This window comes from Aedes aegypti, chromosome 1 (genome assembly GCF_002204515.2).
Source record: "Aedes aegypti strain LVP_AGWG chromosome 1, AaegL5.0 Primary Assembly, whole genome shotgun sequence".
NCBI classification, from domain to species: domain Eukaryota; kingdom Metazoa; phylum Arthropoda; class Insecta; order Diptera; family Culicidae; genus Aedes; species Aedes aegypti.
Window position 1 is genome coordinate 302,061,389 of NC_035107.1, and position 21,668 is coordinate 302,083,056.

At 37.3% G+C, this 21,668-nt stretch overlaps 1 protein-coding gene across 3 annotated transcripts in view; it reads left to right on the forward strand.

Annotated features, from left to right (window-relative positions):
- Positions 1–21,668, forward strand: part of LOC5577579 — a 65,134-nt gene that overhangs the window by 12,004 nt on the left and 31,462 nt on the right. Inside the window, exons 1-3 of one of the 3 annotated variants that reach the window (XM_021838339.1) lie at positions 2,209–2,662; positions 20,991–21,300; positions 21,360–21,668. In XM_021838339.1, the coding sequence (XP_021694031.1) occupies positions 21,085–21,300; positions 21,360–21,668 (525 nt within the window). In that variant the 5' untranslated portion in view covers positions 2,209–2,662; positions 20,991–21,084. Of the gene's footprint in view, positions 1–2,208; positions 2,663–20,990; positions 21,301–21,359 lie in introns of those variants that run through there. The other 2 variants (XM_021838341.1, XM_021838340.1) reach the window with 2 other exon arrangements.

A 21,668-nucleotide genomic window follows, 5' to 3' on the forward strand; every position in this document is an offset into this window, starting at 1 on the left:
GTTTGCTCTGCATAAGAAGCGCGAAAGAATAAAAGAGAGAACTAGTGTCACGCATCAATGATCTGCGCCACCTAAGTAAATCTTAATCATTGAAGTAAATCCAGAAGCTTGAGTGGAGACCGGAAAGGAACAGCTGATCAAAATTCACCACAACGTGGAGATAAAATCATAGGGGAAAAAGGGGCCTGATAAAAATCGGAGAGAAATAAAATGTAGGGGACCGTGGGGCGAACTGTCGTGCCGCCAGTTTTTCATTGTTTTTCAATATTTAGGGGCCTCAAAACATATGGGTTCTTTAGGGAAGTTTGTTCAGTAAATTGAAAGAAAGCTCATGAGCAAATAAAATTTTTTGACGGAAATGGTCTATTGAAAGCGCCAATAAAATCGTTCGGTGCCACTAGTCCTAAGCTCGCTACAACGCCGATAATCAGTGAATATCTAGATGCAAACGTATTATTTCTTACCGTGGAGGAATATAGTATAAAAATATAATTCAACCTTTAGAAAAAGTGATTTTAACAATCGAAATCCAATAAAGAAAAAAGCTCAAGTATTCAACGTCTTAATTCTGCTAATCATCGCATTTGACAGATCAAATTCTCCTCATCTCCGTTTTTGATAGTTGGCCTACTCCCTATCCTATACAGATGCCCTGTTGTAACCACTTTGATCCGTTCGGCCGAGGGGTTTGTTGCGCGCCGCAACAATATTGGTAACCAAATTTAGCATATTACTGTTAAAATATTGTTTTGAACGGCAATTTGTATATTGTTTTACAATACACAAACAATTCAGCAAAATACATTATGATTGGTGGTGACAAGTATAGAATTTGAATGTTGTATGGATTGTCCAACAAATTTCCGGATATTTGTGCCAACAGTAGCAAAAGAGTTTTAACTCCTATAGGCAAATATTTTCAAAGCTAAACGATCACTCCGACATCTGGTGGCTAGTAGAAGAACCTTCAAAAAAGAGGTTTGGTTGAAAACGCACCGTGTGCAGCATAGGAAGATGCACACAATTTACACTTTTTCTCGGAATAGTTATTTTGTAGACGACCAGAGAGCATTAAAAAACATAATAAACTTGTTTTCAAACGAAAATGTACAGATCCGGTCAGGGCTCATGTACGATTAGTGGGATAAAATTGGAAAATTGGTGTTTGGCAACATAGGTTATAAACTTCCGGATTCTTTGTTAGTGGTCAAATTTGTTGTGAAATCACGCGTATCGCAAGAATAATGGTTCCAAATTGTTATGCCAATGGAAAATAGTTTAATAATCAAATGATTATGAGCTAATTTTTGGGTCGAAAAATTGAATTTGGATGTAAACAAACATTCTCAATGATGAGTAGTGTGTGATCCTTTAACTGCGACGCTTGCTACTGCGGGGCGGGTGATGCGGTCAGGATCGAACGTGTTACGCGTGGAGTGCAGTGAAAAAGTGTATAGTATTTTACGGAAACCCCAGTGCGGCAACGGAGAAAAACTGCTTCACAAAAAAAATGGTAAAATCGTTCTTTATTATTGTTTACTTTACTCACTTATTACCAATTCAAACTAAATACGTGCCAGGGTCGAAAATATAATTTTCGATTCGGGAAGTGTAAAAACATTGCATATATCCATTTGATATCTGGATGTTTTTATGCGGGGCTTACTGTAAATGAAAATGACCTCAGAATGTGTGTGTATTTACCATTTACCATTCTTGAAATGGGTCGTTGGAATTTCAGTAGAGCTATCACCTTTCATCTCCTGGGCTAAAATTGTCTGCAGATATAAAGATATCGAAGGGTATCATTAAATACATGCATACAATTTTCTTCCATAAAAGCACTGCCGGCCAGTGGGAGGTGGATTGTATCACACACACACACACACACACACACACAAACAAACATTCTCAATGACATTTCTTTCCTTCTTCCCTTGCGACCTCTATGATGGTTGCGCATTAAATTTGCCTATTGGTTAATCAACTCCGAAAGTTGGAACTATCGCAAAGTCTCGTACGATGTTTTTGTGAATTTGAGAGCAAAGTTAATCGTTATTTTTAGCCGGGTTTCGCCCCAGCTCCCCTATCTCCGAAATGCGATGTAATTTTCCGTGCACCCCGGTCGCTCACCAAAGGTTTGCTGTCAAAAAATTTGGCTTCTTTCGAGAGTGCACTTCCGTGAGTGCTGCGTCGAGCACTCGCCCCCCGTCACTCACCGCCAACTATTGTCAAAGTTTTGACAGCTCGAAAGGAAAATTTTCAGAATTGGACACAAATTTTGCAAAATATTGCGTACAAAAGTGCCCCAAAATGGAGTGAATTTGTGTGGAAAGTGTGCAGCAGCAGCCCGTGCAACGATAGACATTGGATTTCGGTCGATCCGTGGCCGCGCCAGTTCACCCGGACGGATTCCAGTTTTTGCCCTTCTCCATCTAGAGGCATATCAATTTTTGTTCACAAGCAGCGAAGAGCGAAAGAGTCGTCATTGGGTTTGGAAGGTGGAAGAGAAGAAAAAACGCAAGAGACAAGAGGCAGCACCAACAAAAACAACAAACGAAACACAAACTGCACAGCTCCACTTTCCTCCGCTGTTGACCTCTCCAGGACGTTTGTGTGGGACTTCTGGAAGTGAAGGAGGTGCCGTCTACTGAAAGTGAAGGTGAGCGGAACTATTTTGTGTACATTGCGTAGTCTATTCCGGGAGGAATGCGTGTATGAATATTCCATCCCGAGGGACTCTGAAATACCGTCTAGATTACAATGCACATAATGCAATTACTTCCCGCGGTTCGCTGGTTTGCTAATCCCGCGTTCGCTTACATCGCAATTACATACTTCGAAGCGCGATAAAGTGCATTGCGGTCGATTCGTGGCCGATGTACTTTTGTTATGTTCACCGCACACAATACAAATGGTATCAAATATTTAGATTCCGCGACGGCGACGACTACGACGAATCGCTTTCCGTTCGTTTTCCCTTCGTCAGCTATTAGCTTTTAAGTAGGTTTATTGGGGCTACCTAGTCGAGACGAAGGCACGAAAGCTAGCTGAAGTACTAATTCTTGCAGCAACGGCTCTCAGTCCACAGTTTTCCACTGTTTCAGTTCAGCCTTGTGTTTTTCGGTGGCTTTTTCAATGTAACTTTAGTCTTAAGCCGGTTTGCGCGCCGATTCGCTGGTATTGGTGTGCGAATAAGTTGTTTATATTGCGCAAATCGATCGAGCGAAGGTTGATTGTTTCAGAGTATATTCCGTTTTGCACTCGCGCCGATACTGTTTCCAGGTTGTTTTATACCTATTATTATACATGCATGCATGCAAAGTGCTTCGCGTAGTATCTTTTTTAACTAGACACTGGGTGGTGTGAATAAAAAACAGTTTACTTCGTTCTCGTTTACTTCTCCCATTTTTATCATTTTTGTTTGTGGGATTTTCAGCCCTAGGCTGGTTTACTCAAGGGAGGTACTGGCGGCTCTTTACTGCTACCCCAACGTGTCGCTGGTTCTAAAAACAGGGTGTCGACTACCTGGAAAAACCTGGAAAGTCGGAATTACATTTCGACCTAGAAAGTCAGGGAATTGCACTTAAAGTCAGGGAAAAAATACCCGTACTGTGTATCAATATCCAAACAAGTTCTACCAATATAAAACAGATACAAATCGTTGAATTTTTAAACTGAACATTAACTTTTTGGTTGTTTGCAAAGTTACTTGTGAGACAAATGAGAAAAGATTGTTATCTTTTGATAATTGATTCAAAATATCAAATTAATCATCTCAGCAGACATATTGATAGTTCGATATAATTTCAACTGATTCATGATTATGTTCAAGCCCTCTTGATGTTTAAATTGTTTGAGATTACGAGATTTTTGGACGAAATGATTAATTAATCATTTGAAAATAGTCGTTAATCTTTGAATAAACGGTTTCATGCTGATTGGCTATGTGAAACGGTGTATAATAAACTATTACTACGACTGGAGTATGGCTAAAACCGGTGCTTCTACCCTATTGAAATTATTGGACGCAAAAGTTTTTCAAAGATTTGCTCAAAATATTGATATAAATCTGTATAAAAAATGTACAGAGAATTATTGTATCATGGGGCATGAAAATCAATATAAAAATATTAATTGATCATTCACATATTTCATAACGCCAAAAATAGTCGTTTTTGACACCCACCCTATCTTAGATAATAGGAGATACTGGTGGAAATATTTAAACTCTTTCTTTCCCACAGCTTTGTTTGACAATTTAACTATCAAAATGGCGTTTCTAAAAAAAATAGCTTGAACAGAAGTTGTTCCAAATAAGCTATATTATTCAAAATCACAATAAAACATTTTGATTGTTTTTCAATAGTTTGACCCTCAGGTCACTTATTTCGATGTTTGATAAGACAAATGAGTGTATAAATTTATTCCAATAATTATTGAGCTATTCGTACCAATTCGGTTTAGCTAGCGTTTGTTGAAAATTGGTGGATTACCTGTGCTACCATGGGAAAGAAATTATAGAAATCATGTAACGAATCCTAGAAAACTGCATGGAAGCATCACATGGTAAATTCCTGAAGGACTTCCTTGAGACATTTTTGGATAAATTCTTCAAGGCGATCTAAATGAAGGAATTTCGAAATCTTAAATCTATTCTATGGAGGCCCGTAGTGGTAACCACGCAGCTATTCAACAAGACCAAGCTGAGGTTCGTGGGTTTGACTACCACCGGTCAAGGATCTTTGCGTTAATGTTATTTTCTTGACTTCCCTGCTATCCTCGTACCTGCCTCAGTATATACACATGTAACAGTCGCAAAAAAAAACCTGAGAAGCAGGCGATGTCAGAAAGAAGAAGAGAAAATAAATGGAAAACCGGATATTTCAACGAGAATGTCGATGTAATCGATTAAAAGTATGATCAGATTTTCTTGTTGGAATTAATATTTCAATAAAACAAACTTATTAGACTAATTTAAGCAAAGTATTGAGGATTTTATTGGTCGATTCAAATCGGTCTATCGAGGAAAAAAAACTGTAAAATAGAAGTTTTGTATCTATACCACAGACAAACAGACGTCACACTCTCATCGATGTCCATCGACCAACTTTTTAACGATCGATTCGAATATCTGGTAGGTGGTTAATCGACCACCCGCAGCGCTCGCGTCGTTTACACACTACCGCCACCTGTTGGTCCATCGGCCAACTACAGTGTTTTTAACATTGGGCGTACATGTTTTCGCGACTATGATTTTAATCGCAATTTGTTCTAAGTGTTACGTCTGTTTCTCTGTGTCTATACTGCCGGTTTCTCTAATTCAGTAAATGTGTATCAACTCCCTAATCATCGGTTTCAGTTTTTTTTTTATTAGTATTATTCCAAACATTACATTCATTTCTTATATCTAGGTGTTCTGTGTTATTAGAAAACACTATCATCCTAATTTGGTAAAACAAATTTAAGATTTTATTAGATACAACGGAGCGGTGAAAGTAGCGGTTGGGTTGCGATAGTTGAAATTCTTACTTACGCCGTTTTGTAACTCCGGAATTAAACATTCTGAAAGTGAAAATTCTAGTTGGGTAAGGGCGCAATGTGTGGAATTTCGTCTGCGGAACACGTAGGATCGATAAAGTAAGTTTGTTCATTTTTCTGACTTGAGACTATTTGAATAAGTTTTCGAGAATTCTTAAAGGTAGATCGTACTTAGGAGCTGTCCATTAACCACGTGGACAGTGTTTTGGGATTCCAGACCACCCCCTCCCCCATCGTGGTCATTTGTCCAAACAAAAAAATTAAAATTTGTATGAACCGTGGTCTTTGGCCAGACCCTAAACATTACATTCATTTCTTATATCTAGGTGTTCTGTGTTATTTGACAACACTATCATCCTAATTTGGTAAAACAAATTTAAGATTTAATTAACATTTTGTTATCAACATATTACATTTCATTTGCCGTAGCAGTTCAGTTTTTTTTTACAGGTGAGTTGATTTCACCTGCTTATAAGAGAAAAAAAAAATGTTTTTAATATACTTAACCTAACTTAACCTAAACATATAACGCATTAATCGTGACAATAGAAGATTGTAACGATTTTTGCCTGAAATTATTAATGATTTTATTTGACATTTGTTCCAATGTTTCAACATTGGATATTCTATGTAACTCATTGGTACTATACCAGGAAGGAAGCCTCAGAATCATTTTCAAAATTTTATTTTGAATTCTCTGCAGAGCTTTCTTCCTGGTATTACAACAGCTAGTCCATATTGGTACAGCATACAACATGGCTGGCCTGAAAATTTGTTTGAATATCAACAGCTTGTTCTTAAGACAAAGTTTTGATTTTCTATTAATAAGGGGATAGAGACATTATACATATTTATTACATTTGGCTTGAATGCCCTCAATGTGATTTTTGAAAGTTAAATTCTTATCTAGCATGAGCCCTAGATACTTAACTTCATCTGACCAATTTATTGTAACCCCTCTCATCGTGACAACATGTCTACTTGAAGGTTTCAAATAAAGAGCTTTTGGTTTATGTGGGAATATTATTAGTTGAGTTTTGGAAGCATTAGGAGAAATCTTCCATTTTTGCAAGTATGAAGAAAAAATATCCAAACTTTTTTGCAATCGACTACAGATGACACGCAGGCTTCGTCCTTTTGCGGAGAGGCCTGTGTCATCCGCAAATAAAGATTTTTGACATCCCTGAGGTAACTCAGGTAAGTCAGATGTGAAAATATTGTATAATATTGGTCCCAAAATGCTGCCTTGAGGAACACCAGCTCTTACAGGAAGTCTTTCAGATCTGAAGTTTTGATAATTAACCTGAAGTGTACGATTTGACAGATAACTTTGAATTATTCTAACAATGTATGTTGGAAAATTAAAGTTTTTTAATTTTACAATCAAACCTTCATGCCAAACACTGTCGAATGCTTTTTCTATGTCTAGAAGAGCAAGACCAGTAGAATAGCCTTCAGATTTGTTGGAACGGATCAAATTTGTTACACGTAAAAGTTGATGAGTGGTCGAATGTCCATGGCGGAATCCGAACTGTTCATTGGCAAAAATTGAATTTTCGTTGATGTGGGCCATCATTCTGTTCAAAATAACCTTTTCAAAAAGTTTACTGATGGAGGAAAGCAAACTGATTGGACGATAGCTAGAAGCTTCTGCAGGATTTTTGTCTGGTTTTAAAATTGGAACAACCTTAGCATTTTTCCATTTGTCAGGAAAATATGCTAATTGAAAACATTTGTTAAATATATCAACTAAAAATGATAAGCTACTTTCTGGAAGTTTCTTGATGAGGATGTAGAAAATTCCATCATCGCCAGGAGCTTTCATGTTTTTGAATTTTTTAATAATAGTTCTCACTTCTTCCAAATCAGTCTCCCAGGCATTTTCGAAAACGTTCTCTTGATTGAGAATATTTTCGAACTCCTGAGTAACTTCATTTTCAATTGGACTAGTAAGTCCTAAATTAAAATTGTGCGCACTTTCAAACTGCATAGCAAGTTTTTGAGCTTTTTCGCAATTAGTTAGTAATAATTTGTTTTCCTCTTTCAATGACGGTATTGGCTTCTGAGGTTTTTTCAAGATTTTCGATAATTTCCAAAAGGGCTTAGAGCCAGGGTCCAATTGAGAAATTTTATTTTCAAAATTTTTGTTTCTTAATTGAGCAAAACGTTTCTTGATTTCTTTCTGCAAATCCTGCCATATAATTTTCATAACAGGATCGCGAGAGCGTTGAAATTGCCTTCTCCTCACGTTTTCAAGACGGATCAAGAGTTTAAGATCATCGTCTATAATCACGGATTCAAATTTTACTTCACATTTTGGAATTGAAATGCTCCGGGCTTCAACAATGGAATTTGTTAAAGTTTCAAGAGCATTGTCAATATCAAGTTTAGTTTCTAAAGAAATGTTAACATCAAGATTGGAGTCAACATACGTTTTATATATATTCCAGTCAGCTCGTAAATAATTGAAAGTGGAGCTGATAGGATTGAGAATCGCTTCTTGGGATATTTGAAATGTAACAGGGACATGATCAGAATCAAAATCAGCATGAGTAATCATTTGGCTACAAAGATGACTAGAGTCGGTTAAGACCAAATCAATCGTAGATGGATTTCTAGAAGAGGAAAAACATGTGGGGCTATCAGGGTATTGAATTGAGAAATATCCTGAAGAGCACTCATCAAATAAAATTCTGCCGTTGGAATTACTTTGAGAATTATTCCATGACCGATGTTTGGCATTAAAGTCACCAATGACAAAAAATTTTGACTTATTGCGAGTCAATTTACGCAAGTCAGTTTGGAGCAAATTAACTTGCTGCCCAGAGCATTGAAAAGGCAAATAGGCAGCTATGAAAGTATATTTACCAAACTGTGTTTCAACAGAAACACCTAAAGTTTCAAAAACTTTAGTTTCAAATGATGAAAACAGTTGATGTTTTATACACCTATGAATGATGATTGCAACTCCCCCACATGCCCCATCAAGTCGATCATTACGATAAACAAAAAAGTTAGGATCTCTTTTGAGTTTAGATCCAGGTTTTAAATAAGTTTCGGTAATAACTGCTATATGCACGTTATTAACCGTAAGAAAATTAAACAGCTCGTTCTCTTTACCATTCAGAGAACGAGCATTCCAATTTAAAATATTTAAATTATTATTTGGATCCATTAGAAAAACGTAATCCAATAACAATTTGATTTGTAAATTTTACACCTACTTGGACTGCTTCAGTCATAGTGGTGGCTTTGAACATTGCATCAATCATTAGATTCAATTGTTCAGTTAGAAAATTAAAATCAGAGGCAGACATGTCATGTGATTTCCCATTGGAATTTCCGGTAGACGAAGAAGCGGAGTTACCTGTGGCGGTAGGGTTTTTTCCATTTGATTTGAAACAAGTAGAATGGGTACCCATGGATCGAACAGGGGAGGAGTTCGAGTTTCCTGCTACGATATCGGCAAAGGATTTACCGTGGGTAGATACATTCGAAATAGAAAGATTCGAACGGCTACCCGACGGAATAAAATTAGTTTGTGAATGAGCATGATTATGATCTTCCTGATGGGTATGATTCATGATCAAGCGATCGTTAACTGAAAAATGAGCATTGTTCGATACTCTACCAGGCAAATTCCGGAAACGACCGTTATCGTAACGGATATTATCTTTCATCTGCCTGGCACGAGCCTCAATGACCTTTTTGCGTGAAGGACAATTCCAAAAATTGGACTTATGGTTAGCCCCGCAATTACAACATATGAATTTGGTGGTATCTTCCTTCACTGGACAGACGTCTTTGGCGTGAGAAGAACCTCCGCAAATCATGCATTTAGCATCCATGCGACAATTTTTTGTACCATGACCCCACTTTTGGCACCGACGGCACTGAGTGGGGTTCTGGTAATTTCCTCCAGGTTTCTGGAAATGTTCCCATGTCACACGGACATCAAACAAAAGTTTTGCTTTTTCTAAAGCTTTAATATTATTTAGTTCTTTTTTGTTAAAGTGAACTAAATAAAATTCTTGAGAAAGCCCTTTCCGAACAATGCCAGATTGGGTTCTCTTTTTCATAATGATTACTTGGACTGGGGAAAATCCAAGTAAATCATTTATTCCATTTTTGATCTCTTCAGGTGATTTATAGTCACTTGAGAGACCTTTCAAGACAACTTTGAACAAACGTTCAGTTTTGTCGTCATAAGTAAAAAAATTGTGCTTCTTCTCTTCAAGATGTTTGAGAAGAAGCTCACGATCTTTAAGAGTTTCCGGCAAAACGCGACAGTCTCCTTTCTTTGCGATTTGGAAGGAAACCTTGATTCCCCTGATGGAGTTCAAGATCTCCTGCCTAAATCCCCCAAATTCGGAACAACTGACCACGATAGGCGGCACTCTTTGCTTCCTCACTTGAATCAAAGAGCCTGGGCTAGAGGCTGCTTCGATTTGGTGTTCGGAAAATTTGTCTAGAGCATCGAACTGATTGCTCATTTCGATACAATTATTCATTTCACCCTTGGAAGAAAGTTCGCATTCCGGGGAAACGCCCTTTCTTCCATTCTTGCCACGTGTAGTGACAGTTTTCAAACCCACTTTTTTGGAAGGAAGTAGTGAATTCAGAGATTCACCCTTCCTTTTGTTAGTTGTTGATACCATGTTTAATTAATAAACAAAAGAAGACGTGACCTTCGAAAGGTTTTTTCCCAAGACGGTGTCCAAGAAGGATTACCACCGCTAGCTTTCGCCAACGGGTCCAACGAAAAATCGAAGGCACGGGTCCAAACAAGGATCGTAAAGGGATCAATAGTAGAAAAAATAGTACTGAAAAGTACTGTTTTAGTAGCTCTGAAAAGTACCGTTTTTAATTTTAGCACTGAAAAGTACTGTTTTTGTAGCACTGAAAAGTACTGTTTTATTGCTTTAGGTAGTTTTTAAGAAAACTTCCAAGAGCAGAGAGAATTCGTGTACGCACAGCACGAAGGTACGATGCGCACTGATAAAACTTTTCCTAATTATTCTCAACCTTCCTTAGTCCCTAACAAAAAGTTACGTTTTCGAGCCGAAAGTTCAAACAGCTCGCAAGAATCAGTGTGTCGACCGAATTTAGTTCTGTTGGGCTTAAATGAAAGGCACACATGTCTAGTTTCAGAAACCCTCCCGGAGATCCGGATCTGGTCACTGTGGCCACCGGGAACCTGCTACATCTGAATAAAGTCCCTTTAGAGACCCTTACTTTGACAACCTGTAGTGTCGTAAATAAACAAGTAATCTGAACCGTCCTCATATTGTAGAATAGGTATTCACGTGGACTGTGAATAGTGATTCTCAAATCACTTAATTATTCATAGGGGCCGTCCATAAATGACGTAGCATTTTTTCACTGATTTTTTACCATTCTGAATGGCCGTTGTGAGAATATCACCAAGAATTTCTCACATGCTATAAAGCTGGATTGTCCTACATTGAAAGTTCAAGGATTTCGCTCTTTCGGATTCATTTTTTGTTGTTTATCATTAGTTTCAGGGATTGTTATCGTGGGAATCCAAAGAGCGAATTTTGTATGACTTCAATGTAGGTCAATACTGCAATAAAGCATGTAACAATCACTAACATTCCTTCTCTCTTTATCCTTGTTTTCATATCTAACCCGCCATTATTATGAGGAACACCTTAACGGAGAGAACGAACATCCCTTATTATGGCAGCGTAATGACCGAAAAAAAAGATGAGTATAAAGTTTTTATAATCATTCTTATTACTAAATGAAAGGTAAATCAGATTATCTTATTTATCAACACCACTGACGAGAATGCGCCAGTCTACAAATCGGATTAGAGATAAGATAATGGGAAAACAAAAACAAAACCTAGATTGAATGTGAATTGTGCTATATGAAACTATTGGAAATTGTTGAATTTGAGACGAAAATTATTGAATTAAAAAACTAAAATTTGGTGGTAATCTACGGGCATTTATTAAGTAAGTTGTTGTTCATGAATTTGAAGGCTAAAGTTATAAAATACATACTCAAATGATGGTTTGCTTAGGTGAACTACGACGTGGTTACGACTACTATTTTTGATAAAAACTATCTACTAAAGTTTGGCAACTGCAAGATAAAACCGTTTGTAAGTTAGCAAAAAATTCAAAGTGAGTACTCTAGAACTAAAATTATAAATGAAGCGGACTTTGGGGCAAGTGTGCCATAGGGGCAAGTGTGCCACCCCTGCTTTTTATAAAAACTATAATATTTATTTTATTTTTTAGCTTAACAATATGTTCCCTTATAGTTCACAATACAATGATCAAAATATGATGAAAATTGCTCTATTTTTCACGTATTTATATCGACTTGTACAAAGACAACCAAATTTGAGTGAATTTTTATAAGATTTCGTTGTTTAAAAATAGCATGGTGGAGGGTAAATTATTACCAGATTTTTCTAACGTTCTGTACATCGTGAAACTATTCAAATGTGTAAGTTATTGTGGCATTTGAACGAAAAAATTATTTAGTTTTACACACGAAATCCAGTTTGGTTAAAATGTATACTTATTGGGGCAAGTGTGCCACCTATTTGGTAAGCAAAATTGTTGGAGTGAAATTTATAAAAATGTAAACGTCATCAACAAAATCAAAAAAAAAACCAAAATGAGGCACCAGTAGTAGTTTCTGAAGTATAGTAGGGAAATAACTAACATTTTTGCCCCTAAAGTGATTTTTTCTCAAAATATTCAATAATAACATGTTTTTTGACTTATTAAGTACCGTTTTACATAACTTCATCAATATTTTACCGTTATTTAGTGCTGATTTAGTTTAATATTATACATATTCGCCGTAATATTAGGATAATACATATATTGTATTAAATGGATACAAAAATAACCATTTTAGTTATTCGAATTGAGTAATAGGGAGTTACGCATGGAGTGCTTCGTGAAGCCCAAGCAGGACAGTTCGGTTTTGCGTCGTCCGATTGATTTTGCTGACGGATTTGCGCGTATTTTCGTTGCCGGAGAATTTTTTTTCCCTGTTTTGGACCGCCTTTCTGGGTAGTGCTCTGTGAAGCCCAAGCAGGACAGTTCGGTTTTGCGTCGTCCGATTGATTTTGCTGACGGATTCGCGCGTATTTTCGTTGCCGGAGAATTTTTTTCCCATGTTTTGGAGCGTCTTGCTGGGTAGTGCTTCGTGAAGCCCAAGCAGGACAGTTCGGTTTTGCGTCGTCCGATTGATTTTGCTGACGGATTTGCGCGTATTTTCGTTGCCGGAGAATTTTTTTTTTCCCTGTTTTGGAGCGCCTTGCTGGGTAGTGCTCTGTGAAGCCCAAGCAGGACAGTTCGGTTTTGCGTCGTCCGATTGATTTTGCTGACGGATTCGCGCGTGTTTTCGTCGCCGGAGTTATGATAACACATTTTTTCTTGAAAGCGTAACTTTTATGTAATATTAAAACAAACTTTGTATGGTTCGTCACTATAAGTGTCGGCATTATGCTTTTTTCTTACACAACTTCAATATACATATATTTTTCTCTTTTTGATATTATTAAAAATTATCTGTTGAATTGTTCGACATAGTGAATGTTGACGTATTTTCTAAAACTTCTACCATATCGAGACAAAACGCACAATAATACTCATGTAATTTTCAAACAAACTATGTATGGTTCGTCACTACAAGTGTTGAAATTATTCCTGTTTCATTTAAGTTAAAATATATACATGCAATTTTCAGTTTTCGTCATTAATAAAAACGTCTTTTGAATTGTTCGACATTATAGATGTTGACAATTTTTTTTCCAAAAACTTCTCGAGACAAAAATACAAAACTAGCTTTAAGTACAAGTCGTATATTTCCCCCTTGTCCATGGATCGCATCACCGACCAGAGGTGACTCCCAGATCTTTTCCTCCCTCACTAATAAACACCCTTCCCGTGGTGGTTGTGGAGATGCAGAGGTATTCTCGGTCTCTAGAAGCAACAATCATTACACCCTAACATTCCTTCCCTATCCCAACTGACTGTAAGGACTTGGCCGGCGCCGTTATTGATCAATAATATTAGATCTGCTAAAATTGCACTTCGAGAGTAAGCGGAAACTCCCATCCCTTATTCATTTGGATCGTAGTGCAATTCTTACCAGTTCCGATCAATCACGGAGTAGCAACCATTGACATGTACAGTCAGTCTATGCTATGCTATGCTATGCTATGCTTGAGTAATAGGGAGTTACGCATGTTTTGAACCTTGTTATAAAGCATCCCCTTATTACGGTAAACTTAAAATTATTTTTTAAACTATCGATTAGCGTCTGTTTGTAAGTAATATTAATATGAAATAAAGAAAATTTCATTACAAGTAGAATTACATGCGATTTTCATTCGGTGGCCGTCTTACCCCATAAGGGCGGCACACTTACCCCATAGTGTCGAAAAATAGGTTATTTTGGATGATATTTGAGAATCTCCAAAACTAATACTTTTTGAAATAATTTTCTTTTTAAATGGCACAGTGGTTATGAAAAGATGTGAAACTAACATCATGAGGCTAAATTGGTGGATTTTATAAGCTTTAGACAAAGTTAGAGATCAATTTGCTTAAGGTGGCACACTTGCCCCAAATTCCGCAATATACTAAAACATTAATTTACTAGGCTAATGTTAAACCGTTTTCTGCGCAAAATTGGATCCGTTCAGCGAAATTGTTCCACGAAGCTAGCAGTGAAACTAAATTTGTAAGTCACAGATAAAAAGTTTTGTAAATTCGTATGACAAATGTAATTATTGATTTCAGTTTGAGCTGCTCTAAATAGACTGCTACAGAAAATAAGTGCCGTTTCTGCATACAATCCGAACATTATTATTTAACTAATAACACATTTGTTCCACAGAGCGATTTACAAAACACCACACAAAATCCCTCCATTCCCAAATCCTTATGCAAAACACTTCACTGCCGCTATATGTATGACTGATTTATTTTCTTTTGATTTTGCATCATTCATACGTGTAGTGGAAGTCTAGAGTAGAAGCAAAACTTAAAGAACCTCCTGGTCAAAGATGTTGCCGCAGAATGTTGCGTTGCCTACTTCCCATATTCCAAAATCCCCGGTGTATTATGGAAGGTGTGAGTTTTTAAACTTACGCTGGAGACTTGGCCCCTGACCCCCTTGTACATCAATAAAATAAAATAAAAAAACTTTTCCCTGTTTAAGTTGTTGGCTACATTGTATTAATTTTGCTGTTGTTACAATGAAAACAAGTTTACAGCTGAAAATATAGAAAAATGGATAAATCTTTGATTAGATTGATGAAGCTAACAGTAACGAGTTAGGTTACAATAGATTTTATAATATGTTGAAAAAAAATTTCGTTATATTAGATAATTGTTTTTTGATTATTCGTTTTTAGGAAATAGATTTCAATGAAAATAATCAACAATATAGCTTAATTTGAAATGGATATTCGTCATTATTATCCAAAATGAAATCCATTTAGCAATTAGGTGCCAGATGTAGAAAAGATTACACTTTTAATATTTGGAAGGTTCAGAAAATCTTAGCGATTATTATACAAATTATTTATCTTTATGAATATTTCAGCTTAACTTCATTATCGTCCCCCATACTGAAATAATCTTACATAAGCTCTAACAAACCAATTGAATACTAAAAATAATCTTTCTTCATATTGAATGATAGAACATTTTCGATAACACTCCAATCTGTTGTCCAGGCTTTTCCACCAAGTTGTATTCAGGCTATTATATCAAGAACATTGTTATTTAAAAACAAATCGATGAGTTGATTGGGTGGACATCTTCTTCAACATTGAGAGCGTAATTCACGGAATAAATATCTTGTTTAGTGTAATATTTGCCAAACCGAACAAATTGTTTTTTGTTTAAGAAATAAGCTCTTACAGACAATATAAATAAAGCTAAAACAATCCAAGTTGTTAAAGCATAGATTTTTAATTAATTTATTCATCTTTTAATCTGTTTTTTTATAAAAAGAATTATTATGACATGCATATAATGTTCACATAATTATTTAAAGCATTTAAAATATCTGTTTGATTGCACTACAGAAAATCTAAATTTTCTTAGATTTTTTTCAATCTTGTCATATGGATGTTTTGAAGCTGAATTATCATTTTATAGGAGTTTGATAAAAAATAATTGTATATATTTTTTTAGCGCCTCTCAATTTACCGACGTGATTCAAAATGCTACGTCCACTAGCTAGGACCCCTCCCTCCCCCTCGTCACACATCGTCACAAATTCGTGAAGCCCCCCTCCCCCCTAAAAAGCTACGTCATTTATGGACGACCCCATACCCGGTTTCGGAAACCCGAACCCGGTTCCGGCACATCCGAAAAGTAATTTTCCATCGCAGTAATTTTGGCATATTTTTTTGTAATAAGGAACCAATGAAGGATGGTACGATGGTGTTCAGGCGGCGAAGACGTGCTCGAAAGCGGTTCTTCTTTTAATTGCATTGTTCTCGATAATATGGAAGAAATTTCTAAAAAAAAGTAGCGGATAGTGCGTGTCAGTGGATATAGGAATGAATTTTCATAGTGTATAGTGAAAAATTGTAAAATTATGGTATTTTTCGAGGTGTTTGATCAATTTTGTAATGGCTTGGCCGATGTGAAGTGAAAAAAAATCTGGCATAGTCATTGTATTGGTGTTGTCGTGTGGGTGGAGTGAAGTGAGAGTTTAGATTTTGAATGTTAATAACATACTAACGCCCGGATAGATTTTCGAGAATCTTGCACCAATCGATTGGAAATCTTTTTACGAATCGACTCCAATAATGAAAACCAGTGTTGATAGACTCACACTCAAATCTCAATCAATACGCTCTCCCGTGAAAGCAAACTCATTAGAGATCTGCTTCGCAAATCTCACGCTTGAGATATTGATGCAAAATCATTCAATCAACTCAAACCGTAAAAAATGATTCAGTCCCAAAACTCGTCAAAAACTCGTGAAACTCGAATGTTGTTGTTTGCGTTAGAAAGGAATACTATAATTTTACCAGACTAACAAGAAATTATTGCCGTGTGTGAGTAAACTGTGGAAATACGAGACAATGGGCCGTATGAATAAAATGTAGTAAAGTTGAGTTTACTACATTCTCGGTAGTAAACGCTATATGTGGAACACGAGTGGAACATGTTTGTGTCATGGGGCCATGGGGCCCAGATAGCCGTAGCGGTAAACGCGCAGCTATTCAGCAAGACCAAGCTGAGGGTCGTGGGTTCGAATCCCATCGGTCAAGGATCTTTTCGGGCTGGAAATTTTCTCGACTTCCCAGGGCATAGAGTATCTTCGTACCTGCCACACGATATACACATGCAAAAATGGTCATTGGCATAGTAAGCTCTCAGTTAATAATTGTGGAAGTGCTCATAAGAACACTAAGCTGAGAAGCAGGCTCTGTCCCAGTGGGGACGTAACGCCAGAAAGAAGAAGAAAAAGATGTTTGTGTCATTTTCCTTTCTACACCTTTCGAACATACTTGAAATTATTAAAATTCTTAACGATTCCACAAAAAATCCCATTGAAATCTATAAAATATTTACCGACATTCAAAACGTTTATATTAAAAAAAGACAAAAAAAAAGACAGCTTTACTTTGAAATTCCAACGGAACTGAAGATCAACGGAATCTTAAAGATTTTTACAATAATTACAAGGATTGATTTTCGGAATTACAAATATCCACACAATAATTCGCAGCAATCCCACCGCAATCTCATAGATTCTTACAGAAATATCGTCTCAAAGATACCCACAGAATTCCAAGAGATTAATATTCGGAATCCCATTCCCACCCCAATTCTAGAGTTTTTACCAGATTCCTAATATTTCCGCAATATTCCTAGAATGGTATTGAAATTTTCAGAATTATCATAAAAAATCCGACATCCCTATCGGAATCTCAAAGTTCCTACAGGAATTCCGGAATTCAAAAGGAAATCTGAGATGTCAGAATTTACACGTAAAATTCAGAATTACTTTATCAATATCTGAATTCCTACCGACATCCTAAAATTCCTAGAAAATAACATAATTATCGTAATGCCAGAATTCACACGGATATTACAAATTGCTACTGCCGGTAATCTTACCAGAATCTCAGAATTGGCGGAGCGAAAGTTTACGTAACCTCAGAATTCCTTTGCAAAACTCAAAATACCTTCCGATATATCAAACCTCATATCGTTTCCCATGATTTTTACTCAAAAGTAAATTATTCCATTCAATTCCGCAAACTCAAAGCATGTGTAGCAACCTCTGAAGCTAACTACCAGTAGCTTTGTAATAAATGCTACCTTTATTCATAGCAATGCGTTGTTTGTAGTATGTTCGAAAGGTGTAGAAAGGAAAATGACACAAACTCGTGTTCCACATATAGCGAGAATGTAGTAAACTCAACTTTACTACATTTTATTCATACGGCCCAATGAGTCGAAAAGGTGCGCCAACTCATCCATGACTTTTTGACTGGTGAGTTGCGTGTTGGACAACTCACGCATGAAACATCTCTAGCGTGAGTTATGAGAAATTGAGTTTTTCATAACACTGATGAAAACTATTGATTTTCATAACTAAACAATTGATAAATGGGTAAATATCGCGGCATGTCTTATTTTCCATAGAAAAGCACTTTTTTCTTGCTGTTATAAGGTTTTGACGTTTTGAAGTTTACATGTACCGTAATTTCGGGTGAAAATGATCATTTTTCATGGTTTTTCTTGTCTGTTTTCAATAATGTTGAAAACAAGTACGACGGACAGCCTCTTTGGCTCATGTACCAAAATTTTCTAACAAATGTGTTTTTAGTGCTAAAAATCATCCCTTAAATAAAAAATCGAGGAATCCCATTTCGGGGTGGAATTGATTACTTGTCAATGCGATAATTGTTATTTTTGAAACGACTCTACATAATGAATATGGGCTCCCTGAATCCGAATATGCTTGCAAAATTCTTAATAATGCAATACTTAAAGAAATAATGAATAGTTAATTTCAAGAATTGCAATGAAAACGCCTAAATGTAGGCAATTTCCTAGAACCGTATGAGCTAATTGGTACGAGTTTAGAAGATGAAAGCGGGCTCGGGGATATATTTTACGCATCCTTACAAATTTTCAGGTTGATACCATTATCAAATTTTTGTTTAGAACTAGAAGTTTATGGATGTTTGTCAATACTACACCGTACGCGTACACTCAGAAATAAAAATAGTCACAGAATTACCAAAGTTTATGCATCAATGACTATTTTCTATCTGCCTCTCTTTCATTCTGCTGTGAATTTCTACACTAAATGTCATTTTGCCTGGGTTGAAGCAGGCGAATTCCCTGCAGAATGAAAGAGAGGCAGATAGAAAATAGTCATAAATTACTAAAATTTAGTCATTCTGTGACTACCCGTGTTTCTGAGTGTACATAATTTTTAAATGTCATTCTCTAACACAACAAAACATAACACATAATTCTCGCATAACTTCTGATCTCGCCCTAAAAGCCATTGGTAACCATGTGTGTAGCTCGTAGTTTCTGAGCATTTGAATGGATTTTCATGCTATTTAACAACGCTATGGGGAAGAAAGGATCATTATCTACCTGCCCATGATGTTGGTTTGAATGCTTATTCTTTCTTTTGCTCAGAAACAATGAGCTACACACGTGGCTACCAATGGCTTTTAGGGCGTTATCTCAGAGTATGCGAGAATTCGACAATATTTACGACAAACACCGTTGATTCCCTGCAGGTTGCATCAATATTTGCACCTGTTATGATGTATAGCTGGGCTTGTCAGATGATTATGGTGATATCTGCGCTACCGAGATCACTATAATGAATTGTCGGGCACTACTGGTAGATGTAGAAGCACATTTTCCCGGAAACCACGACGAAGCAGAAGAATTTCTTTATGGCGTGGAACTTCTTCGAGTATCAAAAGAAGACCATGCCAATCATCGCGACAGGCAACTTCAACATCGATATGAGCAAACAAAAGAACATGAAGTTCGCGGACTTCATGGAGAAGTTCCTCAACCTCAAACTGACTTCGGAACCCACTAAAGCAACCAATGTTAGTGAATCATTTGTGGACCTAACGTTCAACTGGAATATTTGTTTGGAGAGCAAGACTTTCCGCTCATGCTTCTTCTTGCATCGACCAATTCTATCGGTGTTGAAGTGTTAACTGAATCAAGCAAATTATAACACACAATGTCCGACCATAATACGTCAAAATCGACATGCAATAAATAGTGTGAAAATTGATTAGATTTTTAGCAGTACAAATCTTTCATAAGTTCGTGACGGTCTTGAACCAGGAAATAAAAGAGGCTAACGTTACCCAACGTCAACTTGGCGGTCGTATCTCGGAAACAACTTACTTTTACTTTTACAACTTACTTTTTTACAAATAAAAACGATTAAAACAATAAAAGCAACACGTATCCTTTTGTAAAATAAATAAAATTATTCATGTCACCAAAAATATAATTTTTCTTTCAAAAGGGCACTTCTTCTTCATATACCCAACGTACAGTGTAGTAAACTCTGTGTACTTTGTTTTTCAGTAGATGCTACAGCTAGTAAAGTTAACCACTTTTTATTCATACCACCCATTGGTTTCGACTTTTAACTTCGAGACGAGCGCTTTCGTTTGCGTGGTGTTGTATAGTGCTTGTTGTTGCTGGTTACTCTACACATGCACGAGAGGTGCGTCGTTCGCGCGGACCCGGTCGTTGCTGTTCTAGATTCATGTTTCGCGCATCGTGCATAGTGAGAGGCATTTCCAGCATCAAGAGCAGCAGCAGCGTTTTTGAGTAGCTATTTTCGTGCATCGACCCGTATAGGACTATTGATGCTGGCTGAGCGGCTGCCGGCACATCTATCTGGCAGACAGGATGGACTGTTGGTGCGTGAAATGATATAGGCGCGGCGTAATATTTATATAAATTGGAGAACATTTCTAGATTGATGATGGATGTTTGGTGAATGTAGTTTCAATGTAATAAATTAAAAATAGGCATACAATCAAACTAAATTGTTTTCGAGCAACAGTTGAAAGTTTGATTGGGTGGGTATAGTCGCACTAGTAGCCATTTTAGGCCGTTTTGCTATAAATCATTGCAAAGTTTTTTTTGCCATGAGGGTCATCTAAGGCCATCTATCTTCTTCTTGGCATTACGTTCTCACTGGGACAAAGCCTGCTTCATAGCTTAGTGTTTAATGAGCACTTCCACAGTTATTATCTGAGTGCTTTATTTATGCCATTTCGCATTTGTGTATCGTATGGCAGGTACGTGGACTCTAACCACTCGGCTCGGGGTTAACATGTTAACGTTAAATATCGATCATAAGTGAAACTTACCCAAAATAAAACTTCCTTCATTTGTCATATTTCTTCGCAGGGATTCTCCAGGGAAATCGTAAGCCACCAAAAAATCATCCGCCCCTCATCGATCGGCGGAGATTCTCTCTCCGGCACCGCCCCTTGTATAGGTCATGTCATGTCAACAGGCGTCCCGAGTCCAGGAAGATCCGTATGCCTTCACGGAGCCGGCACCACTTCCGGCGAACACATCCCTCTACAAGCACTCACATGCGGTCAGTAGTGGCCCGCAGTCCACTGTTAACATCCCTGCCACAAGTTCACCAACGCCGGTCATACAGGCGGGAACCAGTTTGCTCACCAGCAGTGGCGCCCACAATGCCATACAGGTTGGTCCAGATTGAAATCGTTGGATATCTTTTTGTTTTCAATGTTCTTGCAATTCCAGCAGCATCGCACCTCGGGGACAAATCCCAAGGTGACACCCATCAAAGTGACGCTCGTACAGCCTTCGGCAGCCCTCAGCAAGTCGAGGCTGAATGGTAGCACCGCTGCGGCAATCACCACAACCAGCACCAGCGCCGGTGGGACCGTCTTTCGAACTGTGTCCGTACCGCAAGCGACTACGATCGTGCAGCGAGCTGCTCAAGCGACCGTCAGTCCGTCGACCCAGCAAGTGATGGCTACCATGGCTGGAACCAGTAGCAACAACTTTAACGCTTCGTCATCCCCATCAGTATTCACCAAACCCTTACAG